Source organism: Stylophora pistillata, chromosome 8, assembly GCF_964205215.1.
Source record: "Stylophora pistillata chromosome 8, jaStyPist1.2, whole genome shotgun sequence".
In the NCBI taxonomy this organism is placed as follows: Eukaryota; Metazoa; Cnidaria; class Anthozoa; order Scleractinia; family Pocilloporidae; genus Stylophora; species Stylophora pistillata.
The window spans coordinates 28,373,420-28,390,867 of NC_142526.1; the positions used below are offsets into that span (position 1 = coordinate 28,373,420).

Consider the following 17,448-nt stretch of genomic DNA (forward strand, 5'->3'; position numbering starts at 1 on the left):
AATTGCTTTTAGGGAGATAATGATTATAAAAGGTTTGGTGCTCTGACATTGTTACTGAATAATACTCACCTTCTGTTTGCAAGACTGACTGATCTCTTTCTCCTCCAACAGCACCCTCGGCTTGTTCTTGTTTCTCCATTGGGAGTACTGCGATTCAAAGGTTTGATAAGCTCAATCTTGGTAACGAGCTTTATTTCAAGGTAAGTTAGTGCAAAAATTTGACGATTATGATCTTTTTTTGTATAATACAGTTTATTTCGATTCGTTATAGTAGAGTAGATATCAACCACATTACGGTCATATTAGACAGTGCATCACTCACAGGGAATTAAGATGCACAGAGGGTAAAAAAAAGGAATTTTTATCGCAGAGCACCTCTTTGGTCTTTGAAGAGCCATTCCATAAACGATTCAGTTAATGTCTCGAGCTTCTGTATTCCTATTTTATAAACCAAAATTTTGCCAGTCTACAATATCGTCATCATTCTTGCCTGACGATGCCGTAGATTAGGCGAAAGCTTCGTTTATAAAATAGAGACAATATCTTGAATCGTCCATTTAGTCATCTAATTAAAATGCATTTTAGCCAGAGAACGTTTATTAACCAGGATGAGAATTTGAATCCTGATAACTCTTTCGGGAGCTCCTGCTGGCACTGGTGTTTACGCTCCAGGCACAAGCTAAAGTAACCGACTCTCTTTAGCTGATTTAATTTCTGATTATGCTTATAATTTTGAAAAGCATTCTCTCAGTTAATTCGTAGTCCATTGTTTCTAAAACCCACAAACAGTTCACCCCTTTTTTTAAATACCAAAATAGATGTAAGATCACTTTCTTACCTCCACCTTTAAGAGAGCCCACAATGAGTGTTAGCGTGAGACTGTCAAGACTGTCATCAAATAAGGACTCCAGACTCAGATCGTCATAAAGCTTTGAAAGACAAGCGAAAAAAGATGTCATGGAAAGTTAAGGCTATTTCCAACGTCTTTCGTCAAAAATCCTGTTTAACCATCTTGACAATTTTTGATTGAAACACTCTTTCTTAAAGGTTTACTACTGAGGTTTACCATGTCGGTACGCTTTTAAGAACGAAGACAACGCAATAGATTCCATTGTAATTCTAATAGATTTAAAAACGTGGCCTGTGTCCTTAAGTGTTACTTCGGTTGTAGTTGAAGATAAACTAAGATAAAAACAGTTCCGTGACTTAAGTGCAAGTCACATTTGAGGTAATTCAGAGACTCTTCTTTCAGTGTACTAGCATTCAACCAAAACGGATTAAGAATATCTCAACTCTCTAGAGCTCAAAAACTTATGCTGATATAGGGGTCTCAGTAAATGGCTTGAACCCGGGGGTAACATGTGAAGGTGTAGTCTGATCGTCCGGGTGAGTGTAGTCCTGAGAAGGACTGTTGTCGGTGGTAGTGACTGACGTTTCGACAACCTGTGCGGAAGTCACCATCAGAGTCAAGTGAATGATTGTTGTCAGTAGAATGTTCTTATTCCAGTTCGTGTGAAATGATCGGTTGGCTTTGCCGTGATATTATTGGCTGTAAGACTCAAGTGACGTAAGTCGGTCGTGATTGGTCTGTTTCGATCTGTCGGTTAAGTTAGGTCGTTCTTTTTCGGTCGTTTGTGATGTTTATGTCGTGAATGAGTCGTTTGTATGGGGCGGGTAGTTGTTGACATCTGTTTAGGGGAGTCTGTTCTAATGGACTTGCTAAACATTTGCCTAACGTCTACTTACTTTCATTACAACGGTAAACACTACAAACAGTTACACGGTACTGCCATGGGGTCTCCAGTTTCTGTTGTTTTAGCAGAAATTGTGATGCAGAACATCGAGGAACGCGCCCTTTCGACTTGCCGACAATCGATACCGCTTTGGTTACGTTACGTTGATGACACATTCACCGCCGTTCGACACGACGAAATTGACGCATTCCACAACCACCTTAACGAACAAAACACTGACATACAGTTTACCAGAGAAGTCGAAGAAAATGGCAAACTTCCTTTTATAGACTGCCTGGTGAGCCTCAACGACAACTCATTACGAACGACAGTTCACAGGAAACCGAGACACACCGACAGATTACTAGACGAGTCATCCTACAACCCTACATCACACAAAGCCACAACTATCAGAACTCTAACACGACGCGAACAACTAGTATGTGACTCGACAGACAGCTTATCCGACGAGAACAAATACCTTCACCGTGTTTTTACAAAGAACAACTACAACAACGACTTCATCCGACGAAACACTCACCGACCCACTACCACTACCGAAACAAACGACACCGTAACCCCTACGACTACAGCAACCATACCGTACATAAAAGGCATGTCTGAAAACATCTCGCGCATCTTCCTACCCTTCAATATCCGCGTCGCCCACAAACCCATCACCACACTACGTCAGTTACTAACCAACGTTAAAGACAAGGACGAACCGAGGAACAGACAGGAAACGATTTATAAGATCAATTGTTCCGACTGCCAAGCCTCCTACATCGGTGAGACTGGCAGAAACCTCACAACAAGACTGACTGAACACAGACGGGCGACGAGGAAAGGTGATGTCAGCAATCACATTGCTGAACACCATCGACTTACCAACCACAACATTGACTGGGACTCTGCGCAATGCCTAACCTACAGCACTGACTATTTTCAACGACTGTCTCTGGAAAGCTGGTTTACTAACTTAGAACAGACTCCCCTAAACAGATGTCAACAACTACCCGCCCCATACAAACGACTCATTCACGACATAAACATCACAAACGACCGAAAAAGAACGACCTAACTTAACCGACAGATCGAAACAGACCAATCACGACCGACTTACGTCACTTGAGTCTTACAGCCAATAACATCACGGCAAAACCAACCGATCATTTCACACAAATTGGAATAAGAACATTCTACTGACAACAATCATTCACTTGACTCTGATGGTGACTTCCGCACAGGTTGTCGAAACGTCAGTCACTACCACCGACAACAGTCCTTCTCAGGACTACACTCACCCGGACGATCAGACTACACCTTCACAAAAGGGTCTCAATAGAATATTTTCTATATAGAATAATCTCTCCTGTCACACTTACCTTTTTTCCATCACAATAAATGTACTGGTTTCTGACTGGAAGTCCAGTCCTCTCCATAATCTCCATTTTTACATCAGCAACTGATGATGGGTTAGGTAACTGAAGACACAGTGGACCAATGTAGCTATGGTGGACAATGACCTGAGTTTTTGAGCTGTATCCAAATTTGAAATGTGCCATAGAATCAAGATTTTTTTGCTAACATTTCTACTCCAAAGTGCAATAGCTTTATTTTTGTTTTAATAATATACATGAAAAAATTTCTCAGTTCTGATTGGTTAAGATGAATGCAGTTTTCAGTTAATTCAGTGCTGAAGAGGGTTAATTCAGTGCAAAGAAAGAAACAAACCAGACATTCTAATTGGTCAGAATGATTGGTCAAGGTCAATGTCAAGGTCAATGTCACTTGCAGGGTTTGAATAAATTATTTTGCACGTGATGCGCGCGCTTTTCTTCTGCGTAGTTATGAGAAGCTACCTCGTATTTTTTCATGTATATTATTAATACATAATCACATTATTTTCTCGTGCAATTTGGAATAAATAATCACTTGTAAATTTTTTCAAAGATCACAAATTGCACTCGCCCTACGGGCTCATGCAATTTTGTTAGTCTTTGAAAAAATTTACTCGTCCTTATTTATTCCAAATTGCCCTCGAATTCATGTGATTACCTATACAAATATAATTTGAAGGGCAGTCTGAAGCGAAATATATTACACATTTGACACATAAGATGAAGTAGGCCTCTTTGGGTTCTTAAAAGAGGTTTCCGCTTTTCCAGCGGTTTTACAACTCATGCAGTTTTAACATGAATATGTAGCATAAAGCGTGATTCAAGAGTTGATAAATTTGAGGAAAAGTGTCCATGAAATACTTCTAAAGCATTGAATTCTAATGTAAAAACAGTGTATTTATACAATTTAAAACTGAATGTTAAAGTAAGAAAAAAGAATGTATTTTCAGTCAAAGGAATTATGGTCCTAAAATACATTTTGCATAAGACTGTATCACTGCTAATCATTCAATCTTTTTTCTATGACTACCTCGTGAAAACCTGTTTCAAATTTCAGCTTCACTTGCTCTGACAAACTGGATTTCTGGATAACAATTTTAAGTTTAAAGGTTCTTAATCTACAAAGATTAAGGATTCTATTTCATGGAAAGTTAGCAACTCAAGCGTTGGATGTTGTCCTTGAGTAGCATAGTGTTATAAAGTCAGACGTGTAAATCAAGTGAGGCCAGGTATGCTACGATGATTTAGTTTTCCGAGCTTTCGCCGATCTACGATCATCCCTTAGGTCATGTCCGACAAAAGAAGATTTGGAGGGAACCCAAGAGTCAAGTCAATGAAGGAATATTTAAGTACACGTACATTTACAAAACCATCAAAGTTCCAGGGTATGCTTAAGCTGACTTAGTTTTGCAGATTCTTCTAAGTCCATTTGAAATCAAGGCATTCTTAGTGATAAACAAAAGAGACAAGTTAGACTTGAGTCTAATTGTAAATTCTCATAAGTTCTTTTAGTTATATAATTGTTGGAATAATTACTTTGTGAACAATTTCAAGAAGATCCTACCTCTTAGTAACCGAACATTTCCCGGGATTCAGAACCATTGCAGGTACAGATTCATGTTGGTTTAGTGACTCCTGATCGGCAGCCTGTGCATCACTGTTTGATTCCATGTCGTTATTGGTACTCTTGCTATCTGGATAAGGGCTGCTAAACTGAAATGACTCACTTTTAAGAAGCTCCAGTTTTGATGACTATAAAGAAAAGAAAATGAAAAGTGAATGATTGAATGAAGTTGAAATTTGGGCCTGAAACTTGTTACACAAATCTTTCCAAAACATTGCTATCACAAAATTACTTTTAGCTGATCTTCTCATAGTTTTCAAGAAATAAAATTGCAAAGAAGAGGTAAGCAATCCAAGCAGTCATAAACAGTGTTTTTGTGAAAGTATAAAGAAGAGAGAGCCTTCTGTTTCCCAAAATGAGCAAACAGGAATTGTTAGGAAACTTTGGTCTGTTCAAACATGTCTACTGAATCAATTCTTGACAATGACAAAAACCTCAGCAATGAAATGTACCTCTAAATTTGACATAAAGCAATTATTCCCAGTTAACATTATTGGCAGATTAATGGCTGGCACAACATATAAAATAAATTCATATGGACCATTATTTTAAAAGTTAACATGATGGATCCTTTGAACCTTAAGTAATGACAAGAATATTCCAACCTGAATATAAAATGCCATCCAATGCAGGCTTTTACCAGGAAAAGCTAATAATCAAACGCCTACTGAGTAACCAGATCGACCGTTGCCAGTTTCTATTAAACACATTATTTCAAAGTATTATTATTATTTCAACCTTTTTCTTCTTCTTTTTTCCTTTACATTTCCTCTTTGATGCTGTAGAGCCAATACAACCAAACCAGACCACTGAGTCATCTTGCTTCTTCTTTTTTCTCTTTGGTTTTGTAATTGATAACATGCTGTAGTCTGGAGTCAGTTGATGAACATGTTGTGGCGGTGTATACTTAGCGGGTTGAGAATTAGCTCCACCTGTTAAAGGTCCTTGATATTTGTCTGGTAACCTATCCCTTTGATGCTTTGGTTTGTTTTGCGGTTTTCTGTAATGGCAAGCTTTAATTTGATAGAGCTGTCCATTACCATCACAGTACAAGAGAGTCTGCAACAAATAAGTTAAAGTAAATAATCCTTATTATTATATGACTCGTCTGGCCCCGCTCGCACAATCCTATAGAAAACCATAGTAAAAGCTGACGCGTGCAGGGCCGGACTGGTTGACGTGAACCGGTCTGGAAAAAGCCGTCCACATCTAGCATATGAAGTTCATATCTTAGTTTTTGGGTCTTCGTTTTCGTTTCCTCGTTTTCAGGTCTCAATTTTCGGGTCTTCATTTTCGGGTCTTCATTTTCGGGTCTTCGGTTTAGGGTCCCACGTCTAAGTTTTCGGGGGACTTCGTTTTCGCTACCGCCCAATCTTTGTCATACAAACGGTATGTAATATTTCATTACGGCATGGACTCCATCATAATGAGAAAAACACATCTCTTCCAACAAGGTGAAGAATAAATGCTTATTTAATCTTTGAAAGTACTCATCTATTGAAGTTTGGTTAATTATTATAGCATCCTTGCAACATTTAGTTAGATGTGAAGGGAAATCAGTCGTACAAGCTGAGAACTTTTTCTGATCAAATTGTTAGCGTGAAGTGATAAGAATTAAAAGGGCATTCAATTGTTAGTTCTCCCGGAATGGATGCCGCTCTGTCAGTGGTTATCTCTGAGAAGTGTGTCATTTAGAAACTTCTGGTTATGGAGAGGCAAAGAGTAAAGAGTAAGCTGACTTTTCGCCAGGAGCTCAACTCAATGACCTGACTAGTTTCGATCCTGAGTGTGCTGGCCATGAGACCTTTATAAGCGTTAACTGTATCTCTCTTGTAATTATAGTTAGTCATAGTTATAGTTGGTTGTTTCAGTTGTCAGTTTGAAGGTATTAGTACTTGAAGAACAAGTCACTGTAAGAATCAAATATCTTTGGAAATGAAAACTTTTAACCCCTTCAAATTTTGCATGTAGTTAGGCGCTCAGGGGGGATACACAAGAATGCCCTTTTTCAAGGTTGCAACACTCTTTTTGCCATGGTAACAACGGCTGCTTGTTCGAGGCCTGGGGCCTCATTCTCAGACAAAAACATTTAAAAAAAGTGTAAAATGTTTATTTCTCTATCTCAAGCTAAATACAACATTACAAATTGGTACTTCTACTATACATAGTGACATCATTCGTCTTCACTTTGATGCATTCAGTTTTCCCTGAGAGTGAATGTGAACACACCAATAGATTATTTATCTCGGTACAGTTTCGGTTATTTTTGTTGTATAGTAATACAGGGAAAACGTTTATCTGAATTTCTCCAAAAGCCGGCCTGTAGTTTCCATAGGAGCAATTTGCGAACGAAGCTAAAAAATCAGATATTGCATAATTTGGCGATGTTTACATTCTAAATCTAAATAAGCGCATTCTTAGGTTTATACTACAGGACTACAGCTCTCCATATGACATATTACTGAACAAAGTTAATTTGAAATCTCTATTCATTAGACGCCTCCAGAACTTCATGATCATGTTATATAAGAGTCTGTTCTTTTACGAATTATCCAGGTTATTTAAAAGATATGTTCACCGTACGGCCCTCGTCCTACAATTTGCGCAGAAATCATATCCTGGCCCTTCCCAATCCAAAAACAACGACTTACGGTCTGCACTCTTTTTCATACTTAGCCAGCAAAATATGGAACTCTCTCCCACACTTGCAAAACATTGAATTTTCTAAAACTCAAGCAGGAGATCTTCAGATATGAAACTTTTCCACAGTAGATCTACAAATTATATTTCCCTCTGCATGCATAATGTTGTATATAGTTTATAAATAACATTGGAATTGTAAGGTAGCACATTTTATTTATTTTAGCTTATTTTCTCGAAGATATCAGCTCTACAACTACTCTGTCAATTTCGAGCATAAATGAAGTATAAGTCTGTATGTATGTATGTATGTATTTAGTGTTCTCAACAACAAACGTTTCTGACAAATGAAACGTGCGAGGCTTTGAAAGAATGTTATCTGTTATATTTTAAAAAAAATTATCAGCCTTCATGGAGGACCACTCGACGTAACTACAAACATATACCTCAAATCGTGGGTGTATCATCCAGCTTCCGAGTGCTACACCTTCTTTCACGGGAATTCGAGCAATCCGAAAACCTCTGAAGATACACTGTTATACTTGTATGTCTTTGGAAACATGTTAAAGTCGGCTGATCTACACGAAGCTATCCTATCCCTGGTCATTTGTCATAGACGTGTACGTTATCACGGTGGCGTGACGCTATATTTTTCCATGAAGTTTTCATCGGTCGCTCCAAAGAAGACAAGAAATGGATTTTTTTCGATATTTCAGCAGATTTCCGTGCATTCTGAAGTAAACACAAGCAAAAAAAGGAGGAAATCCTTGATTGAACGCTCGTCAACACTGCGAGTCTGAGGGTATAAATAGTAAATAAAGGCTGAGGGTATAAATAGTAAATAAAGCCTTTCACTTGGTATAAATAGTAACTTGTCAGCGGTAGTAACCATTTAAAACCTAGTTCCAACAATAGTAATCCACACGACTCGCGCGAAAACCATCACAAAGTGAAGATTTTGAACAACTCAGTATCCCTGCAGTACAGCAAATGGAACAGAGATTTCATCACAATCAATTTCCAAAAACTAAGCCTTTTTCAGAGAGTCTTTTACATGCTCGAACATTATATTAGCATTAAGCCTTGAGATTTATTTCCCATGATAATAGAATGCTATAGTGAGTGCCTGCAAAATTACAAAGGTTCTCCTTTTGGCGTCGCTTGGACCGAGAAGTACAGATTTGAAATAATTAGTGCTTTCACTGATGAACCAACGGGTAAAATCTTCTCAGTTATTAGCTTGATAATCTCCACAGACTAACGTTATTGGACCTAACGATCTCGTTTTTCTTACTGGTGAGCCGGCCACATCAGGGGTAAAGAGACCTTTCACTTCCTCCCGTGTAAATCACCGGGAGATCGCATTATATTATCTTTCTTTAAGCTTGTAAAAGATATCCGGGAGAAAATTATGGAAAATAATCGTGATGAAATCGCTGTTCTTTTTCCTAAAGGGCCTGAAGCGATCCAGTTTAAACCGTTAAATCTTTTATTTCGAACTTTGTTATGATGTTTTCTTTATCAGGACATGGAAGGAAACATTGATAAACTTGATTGCACTGCGGCGGTGATAAGTCTCTCCTCGTCATATCTTATGCAAATTTTCTAACAGTTTTCAAACAGATGAGATACAATGAAATATATGAAGTTCATATATTTGAACTGCGGTATTAGATACGTATGATTTTTTACAGATACAATGAAATATATGAACTTCATATATTTCATTGTATCTGATGTATCACTTACACGGGTTTATTACGAATCAACTTAACGGCCTGCTCCCAGTTGGCTTGTTAGCTCAATTGGTAGAGCGCTGCACTAGTATCGCAGAGGTCATTGGTTCGAATCCCGTACAGGCCTGATTTTTTTCAGGTCTGATTTTCGCTATTGCTTAAATAGCGCTATCTACTGCGAGGATCGTGCATCATAAGTAGTTTTCAGATGATTCGAAATATCTCAGTTCCTTTCACTTGGAAATGACAACTGCCCGAATCTGCTCTTTGTAAGGAGATGCATATGTCGGAAGACCAGATCATCTTCCCAGCTTAATATACCGCTTTTTAAAACCAAGTAGGGACAGACGTCTCTTTATCACATTGTAGAATGCCGTAAAAACCCCATTTTAAATTAAGTGAATCTCTTATCATTTTCAAACGTAAAATGAAAGCCTTCTTTTTAAATCAATTTTTAATGTCATTTTTTTATATGCAAATAGTTTCTTTGGGTTAGATATTCTAGTCATCTTGTTGGATAGGACGAATAAATGGAGGTCCCGTCTCCTGCAGGGTAGGGTAGGAGACGTTAATTTTCCATGCACGAGATTACTGTGTGATGGATGTCCTCCCCTGGGGTGGGATGGGTGGATTTACTGGGCCCGCAGTAATTGGCGCAAGCTGTTGCGGTGTCCCTGCCTGTCGGCGAATCTAATAAACTAAACTAAAAGTAATAATTGGCTAATAATTTTTGAGTATTTTTTTAAGTATCTTAAATCAATTTTTAATGCAATAAATTTTATATCCAAATAGTTTCTTAATAATTAATTATTGACAATTTTTTAGTATTTTTTGATTATCTGTATCATTAATATTTGTCTCTGAAAAGCCCTCATGGGGAATTGACAATAAAATTTGTATTGTATTGTATTGTATTGTATTGTATTATCGCAACTGGGTTTTGCATGGATTACTACCGCTGACAAGTTACAATAGCGTTCAATCAAGGATTTCCTCCGTTTTTTTTTGGTTGTTTTTACTTCAGAATGCGCGGAAATCTGCTGAAATATCGAAAAACGTACATATCTCGTCTTCTTTGGAGTGACCGATGGAAACTTCATGGAGAAATACAGCGTCACGCCATCGTGATAACGTAGACGTTTATGACAAATGACCGGTGATAGGATGGTTTCGTGTAGATCAGCTAACTTTAACATGTTTCCAATGAGATACAAGTATAATAGTGTATCTTCAGAGGATTTCAGATTGCTCGAATTCCCCTGAAAGAAGGTGTTGCACTCGGAATCTGGATGATATGCACACGATTTGAGGTATATGTTTGTAGTTATGTCGAGTGGTCCTTCATGAAGGCTGATAAATATTTTTAAAAGATAACAGCCAGAGGCGAGATTTCTCTTCGGGATATTGCTCAAAAGATAACATTCTTTCAAAGCCTCGCACGTTTCATTTGTCAGAAACGTTTGTTGATGAGAACATTAACTGTAAACATCGCCAAATTATGCAATATCTGATTTTTAAACTTCATTCGCGAATTGCCCTTATTGAAAGTAGAGGCCGGCCCGCAGAGGTTTTTACATGTTCGAAAACTAGAATATTGTAACCAACTAGGCGGGTAGTTTCAGTTCCAGAATCGGTGTACTTTTGGAGAAATTCAGATAAACGTTTTCCTTTTTTTACCCTACAACATAAATGACCGAAACTGTACCGAGATAAATAGTCTATTGGTGTGTTCACATTCACTCCCAAGGGAAAACTGAATACATCAAAGTGAGGACGAATGATGTCACTATGTATGGTAGAAGTACCAATTTGTGATGTTGTATTTAGCTTGAGATAGAGAAATAAACATTTTACACTTTTTTTTAATGTTTTTGTAGAAAATGAGGCCCCAGGCCGCGAACAAGCAGCCGTTGTTACCATGGCAACAAGAGTGCTGCAACTTTGAAAAAGGGCATTTTTGTGTATCCCCCCTGAGTGCCTAACTGCATGCAAAATTTGAAGGGAGGTTAAAAATTTTCATTTCCCAAGATATTTGATTCTTACATACTTGTTCTTCAAGTCTGAAATGAACCTAATGCATTTGTATATGTTTTCTATATCTTGTAAAATTATTCTCGACCAACTTTTTATTACCAATAGCAAGTAATTTCACTACCTCCTCAGTCCTTCAAGCCTTAAAGGAAAGAGGCATTCAGCTTTGATTTAATAGCCTATAAGGGCTTCTCCAGCTTTGCAGCGGCACAGAATTCTTAAACTTGCTGATAATGTTAGTTATTAAGTTCTAATTGACTTCATTAATGATTAAAAAATACTCTAGTTTAACGAATTGTTTGGAACACTTACAGTTCTCAGCAAAACGTCCACTACCTCTGTGCTGGTTACTGTCACAAAAGCATATGTCTGGGAGAAGAACATAATTTATTTTCTTTTAATCAAACTAAGCTATTTGACAAAACATACTAAACCAGGTGGGCGATTCGCCAGGTTACCAAACCTATAATTCATTATGTAACGAAGATTTTAAAAATGTGCAAAACCACTAGTTCATTTCACGCAGTTGAAGATAAGACACAAAAACGATGGGAAACAGGTTTTGGAATTTAAAACATAAACACAAAAAGCGAGAAGTACATGAAAAAAATCAGTCTCCTTTATCACAGCTGCTACAGTGGCCATCCATGAAAATACCTAAAAGTTGTTTACCTGACGTTAACTAAAGTTGGTTGATCACCCATTGCTTCGCATTGATTAAATTCTTTATCAATTGAGAGAGATTATATATAGCTTAAGTTATGGTCAGAATAGTAAAATGCTGCTTGCAAAATGATTTTAAAATTCCATTAAGGCCCAAAGAGCAAAGCGCGGCAGAACCTTTTGATATAAATTTTGAAAAAGGTTCATCACTACGGTGGCCCACAACTGTCACGGCAAAACAAAAAGTCACGGCACTACAAACTTTACTCACGGCAAAACTAAATTAACTCACGGCAAAACAAAATTAACTCACGGCAAAACAAAATTAACTCACGGCAAAACAAAATTAACTCACGGCAAAACAAAATTAACTCACGGCAAAACAAAATTAACTCACGGCAAAACAAAATTAACTCACGGCAAAACAAAATTAACTCACGGCAAAATAAAGAAAACGAGTTGGTCAGCGGTTGGTCAGCGGTTGCTATTTGCATTTGAAATGGATTGTCGTGTAACAATAACACAATACTCGCTCGGAAACCGCCATTTTTCGAGTTCATCATGTTTTGCTCCGCGTGTGGTTCGGTAGTAGATGAAGATGCAAACTTTTGTAAAGACTGTGGTAAAGGTACGTTTCTTAATTTAAAGTTAGTGGGGCGTCAGTGGTCCAGTGGTTAAGTGCGCTGGACTCTGGGTCGAAGGGCCCGGGTTCAAGTCCTACCAGGGACATGTCGCTGTAACCTTAAGCAAGATGCTTTACCCACTTTGCTTCGTCTCTCGGATAAGACGTAAAGCCGGAGGTCCCGTCTCTTAAGGGTAATGGGTAAGAGACGTTAATTTCCCACGCACGAGATTACTGTGTGCTGGATGTCCTCCCCTGGGGTGGGTTGGGTGGGAAAACAGCAGGTCCACATCAGCTTAATAGTTGCCAATAAATTCAACCTGCTTAAACAAATAAATCAAATAAAAATAAAAAATAAAAATAAATATATATAGTGCCCCTTTTCTAGGTACAGTGATATAACATGTAGTGTTGAAGGATCTTTTTTAAAATATATGAACCTTTCTTTTACTTAGCAATTCACTCAAGCATGGAGAAACAAGGAAGAAGTTCTGAAGATAGCGATTTTACTAGTACCAAAGTAAAGTCATTTGCAAGCTTCAGGAAAAGTAAGGGGAAAGAGTGGAAATCCCGAGTGACAAAGTTTAGTAAAGAAGAGAAAAAATATGAAGATGTTGTGGTTCACTTGGGTCTTATGGAGTGGAATGAGAAAGATCAAATTCTCAAATCAAAGAGAGGTAAAAGATTGCCATTACGAGTGTCACCTAATGCAAGTTATGCTACTCTACGACAACAAGCAGAAGAAAAATGGAAAACATTCCACAGCAATCTTTATGATGAAAGTCAGCCGTACCATTTACTATTGGAGGATGGGCAAAAGGCCCTCCTTTTACCCGGGTCAAAGAAAGAGCTCTTCACACTGAGCAGATATCAAGAGGAATTAGGGAAAGATTTTAAAAGAATCACTTTTTTCTTGTGTCCCGATCGTGACTTTCAAATATCTGAAGGTAACTTTGATGAGCATGATTTGACTGACTTTGGTGATGATGACAGTGATGCCCCTAGTTCATGTAATAAACGCCAGAAATGTGAAATTGACCTAACCTGTAACAGTGATCACAAAACAAGCACTCAATGCAGTCAGTTTTATCAAGACCAGCTGATGGAGATGACTCCGAAGCTTGAATGTGAGTATCAGCTCGACCAAGATCAGAAGCACGAATGTGATCAGTCTAAACATGTTCAGCAGCTTGAGGAAGATGAAAACTTAGCTTTTGATCTTCAAAGATGCTATGATGTGGAGGATATCATCACCCATGAGGAAGAAAACACGACAATCAGTGATTCATCTTCAGTGGTAACCCATTTGGGTAGGCAGGTAGATGAGTCAAGTAATTTTTTCATCGTAGTAAGAAGAGGTGCCCCATTAGACAGGACACTATCAATATGGAGCAGAGAAGTGAAAAAGAACACTGGTAGCACAAAGAAAATTGTAAGAGTCCACTTCAGTGGAGAAAAAGGAATTGATTCTGGAGCAATGGCAAAGGAGTTCTTTACCATCACTCTTCCTAACATTGGCACTGTCATCTTCCCAAATGGGCAGCCAGTGGATTCCACATACCATGTACATAATGGAAACTTCAAAGTCTGTGGAGAGATTGTGGCTGCTAGTATAGCCCAAGGTGGGCCAGCACCATGTTTCCTGGAGGAAAGTGTCTATGGCTTGATGGCAGATCCAAATGTTCCTCTCCAACAACTTGACAGTGGAAAGCATCTGACGACATCTGACAGGGAATTACTGGATGCAATCAAAGAGGACATAATGGCACACACCGACACTATTATTGAGCATGGGTACACAGGGACTGTTGAGGCTTCTCACACTGAAGAGATCCTTAGTTCTGTAGCAATCAGTTTAGTGACCAAGAGGCTTGTTTACCTCAAGGAATTCCTGAATGGGTTATATTCCTATGGTTTGAAAGACATTATCCAAACCCACCCCGAAGCTTGTAAGCCACTCTTTGTGAAAAATGCAGGTGACATTGGTGCAGTTGATGCAAACTACTTGTTTTCATCACTGCACCCAGAACATGCTAAGGAAGGAAGCTCACGAAGGAAAGTTGAAGAGGCGACAATGGACCTTCTTCAAGATTTCCTCTTTCACCTTGAAGATGATCCAAATATTAATTGTTCTGGGTATGCAGAGGCAATGGCAAGTTGTGAGGACACAGGCAAGGAAGCTGCAGGATCACAGGAAGAGTTGCTCCTTCCTGACCTAACACCAGCAGGTGTTTTGGGCTGGTTGACTGGGCAGAAACACAAGCCTATCAGTGGAGAACAAATATCAATAACTGTCAAATTTGATCATGATTGTCTTATCAGGAATCCAAAACACCAAATTTGTTTTCCAGTAGTTAGAGCATGTGCAAAAGAAGTCACTTTCCCCATAGCACACATGAAAACACAGGAAACTTTCAATGAAATCTTAATGTTAGCACTATCCAAGGGACAATCGTTTGGTATGGCTTAACGCTATTTAAGACTTTTAGGTAAAAATGGTTTTCCATTAGGGACCACTGCAAAGAGATTTACAGGACAAACAGATGTTGCTTTCACAATCGTTATGGCATTGTTATAGAGTTTAAAAAAAAAAACCACAAGTTAATGTTAAAGTTATTTCTGAGGCATACAAATGCAGCTATCATATCAACTTTGAAAATTGATAAGGTTTTTGAGATTCCTAATCATACATGTTCATATGACCTTATGTCTGTTACAACAATGTTCTTCAGTGCATTTCTTTCATTAACAAGAGTAGCCTCATCTTCTGGTTAATGATAACACAAATACAGTTTTCATAAAGTCTTGGAGATCAATTTGATCAATAAAATACTTAAGTTAATGTTATATTTTGACCATGAAGACTTCTTGAGTCGCTTTTCTTTGATAATATATATATTTTTTTAACCAAGCAGTAACCTTTACTGATTGACTCAATGGCTGATATACTGTACAGTAATGTTAACACCAAGTGACAGTTGGTGTGGTTTTGGGACAAAAAAACAAGACATAACTTGCTTAAAATGAGAAATGTCTAACAATATCTTAAGCAATCTTAGACTGAATTTTGGCAATTATGCACCATTTACAGCTACGGTTAAAAGTTTGCGATAAAGTCTCTCTGCCTCTTGCAAGTCGTTTGGAAGGCTGATTCCAAGGGCAATTCTAGCATAATCAAAGTAATCTTGATATTCATTACCACTTCTCCTCTGAATTATGTGCTGAGATACATAGTCAATTTCAAACTGAGGAACGTTGAGCAGAAGGTTTCCAACAGCCCCATGAAACTCAGGCAAATAGAATAGTGAATCAGGTCTACCAGGGACTGTGTTGTGCCTACTTTTCCTAATTCTGTGGCTGTTCCAGTGTTCTTTAACAATGTCTAGGTCTTTCTGGATAACTGGCGCAAAACAGTTCCACAAACATTCCATACTTAATTCAGAAGAAGAGTCTAAGACACCCTTAAATTCTAAATCTTGAAAAAAATTGCGCCACCATGTTGACCTGCTCCGTGAATAAAATGACCACCACCCTTCAATTCTTTGGTTTCTAGGTGACGAGACATAACGGTGGGCATCAGCATCATCATAAAAATAAGACTGCATTGATGCTGCCAATCCGTTTTCAGTGCCAAGATCTGTAATTAGCTGTCTAGGGCACCCCTTCAATTCTTTTACAGTACTTAAGAAGTAAGTGGCAATGTTGTCTGGTGAGTTGTTGGACCTGGTAACCTCAAGCCATAATATTTTCCGGCTGAAGCCATCTATGGCTCCATGTATGGAAAACCCAAAGGGCTTCAGTTTGTCATAACCATCCATGTGCCAAGTATCATTTGGCCCAAGACAATGATAAGTCCTCCTCTTCAACCGGTGAGCTTTCCTCAACTGACAACCTTCTGGATCTACCTCTTTTAATATATCTTGGACTATTATACGAGGAACATGCAAACCTTCCATCTTTAAGGTGTGCCATACCGTCCTGTATCCGCCACATGATCCAGGTCCATGGATAATCTCAAGGATACGTTTTCTAACTGCCTCTAAAACCTCACCAGAATCATTCGCCTTGAAAAAACTCCTTCTCTTGAGTCCATATGTCTTCAATCGCCTTAAAAGTGTGCTCTTACTTATTTCATGGTCATGACGCTTAGCAAGGAAATGAATGATTTCTTCATAACTAAAACCGCGTTGAAAATAATATTTGATAATGGTCTCCTCGTCAATCTCCACCTCAACTTCATTGCTAGAGTCTTCTTCTTCACTTGAATCTTCTAGCCTTAGGTCTAAAACGTCAATGTAAAAAAAATATAGGGATGAACACAGACCACTTTTTCTACCTCTTAACATGTACAATACAACACAATACAATACAAAGAGAAACAAAGAGAAAAAATATAATTGACAGACACTTTGCAGGCGTACAGTATTTTCCACCTGTTGAAAAATCCTTAATTCACCAAGGCACATACATAATAAATGTTTCTTTTTACACACAGGCTACATGCACAATCTCATTCCAGACACGTGCTACTCAGCTAATTTGTAGCAGTGTCTTCGCGCCCATCGTTGTTTGGAACTAAAAGAAATGCAAATACGAAAACTTTAAATTAAGAAACGTACCTTTACCACAGCTTTTACAAAAGTTTGCATCTTCATCTACTACCGAACCACACGCGGAGCAAAACATGATGAACTCGAAAAATGGCGGTTTCCGAGCGAGTATTGTGTTATTGTTACACGACAATCCATTTCAAATGCAAATAGCAACCGCTGACCAACCGCTGACCAACTCGTTTTCTTTATTTTGCCGTGAGTTAATTTTGTTTTGCCGTGAGTTAATTTTGTTTTGCCGTGAGTTAATTTTGTTTTGCCGTGAGTTAATTTTGTTTTGCCGTGAGTTAATTTAGTTTTGCCGTGAGTAAAGTTTGTAGTGCCGTGACTTTTTGTTTTGCCGTGACAGTTGTGGGCCACCGTACATCACAAGGGTCCTTCAGGAAAAA

At 38.3% G+C, this 17,448-nt stretch overlaps 3 protein-coding genes across 4 annotated transcripts in view; 1 reads left to right on the plus strand and 2 right to left on the minus strand.

Moving 5' to 3' along the window:
- Positions 1 to 17,448, minus strand: part of LOC111346074 (sterile alpha motif domain-containing protein 9-like) — a 42,190-nt gene that overhangs the window by 10,868 nt on the left and 13,874 nt on the right. For both annotated transcript variants that reach the window (XM_088730404.1, XM_088730405.1), the window contains 6 exons: positions 11,477 to 11,533; positions 5,496 to 5,816; positions 4,698 to 4,885; positions 3,119 to 3,272; positions 839 to 929; positions 70 to 147 (listed from right to left, as the gene is read on the minus strand). In XM_088730404.1, coding sequence (XP_088586530.1) covers positions 70 to 147; positions 839 to 929; positions 3,119 to 3,272; positions 4,698 to 4,885; positions 5,496 to 5,816; positions 11,477 to 11,533 — 889 coding nt within the window. The remainder of the gene's footprint in view (positions 1 to 69; positions 148 to 838; positions 930 to 3,118; positions 3,273 to 4,697; positions 4,886 to 5,495; positions 5,817 to 11,476; positions 11,534 to 17,448) is intronic.
- Positions 12,466 to 15,360, plus strand: LOC111338504 (uncharacterized). Its single transcript, XM_022945018.2, has one exon. It carries the CDS (start codon positions 12,919 to 12,921, stop codon positions 14,917 to 14,919), a length of 2,001 nt encoding a protein of 666 aa, XP_022800753.2. The 5' UTR covers positions 12,466 to 12,918; the 3' UTR covers positions 14,920 to 15,360.
- On the minus strand, positions 15,096 to 17,425 carry LOC148725742 (uncharacterized). The gene is made up of 2 exons (XM_088730413.1): positions 17,069 to 17,425; positions 15,096 to 16,731 (listed from the first exon to the last, which is right to left on the minus strand). Exons 1-2 carry the CDS (start codon positions 17,133 to 17,135, stop codon positions 15,524 to 15,526), a joined length of 1,275 nt encoding a protein of 424 aa, XP_088586539.1. The 5' UTR covers positions 17,136 to 17,425; the 3' UTR covers positions 15,096 to 15,523.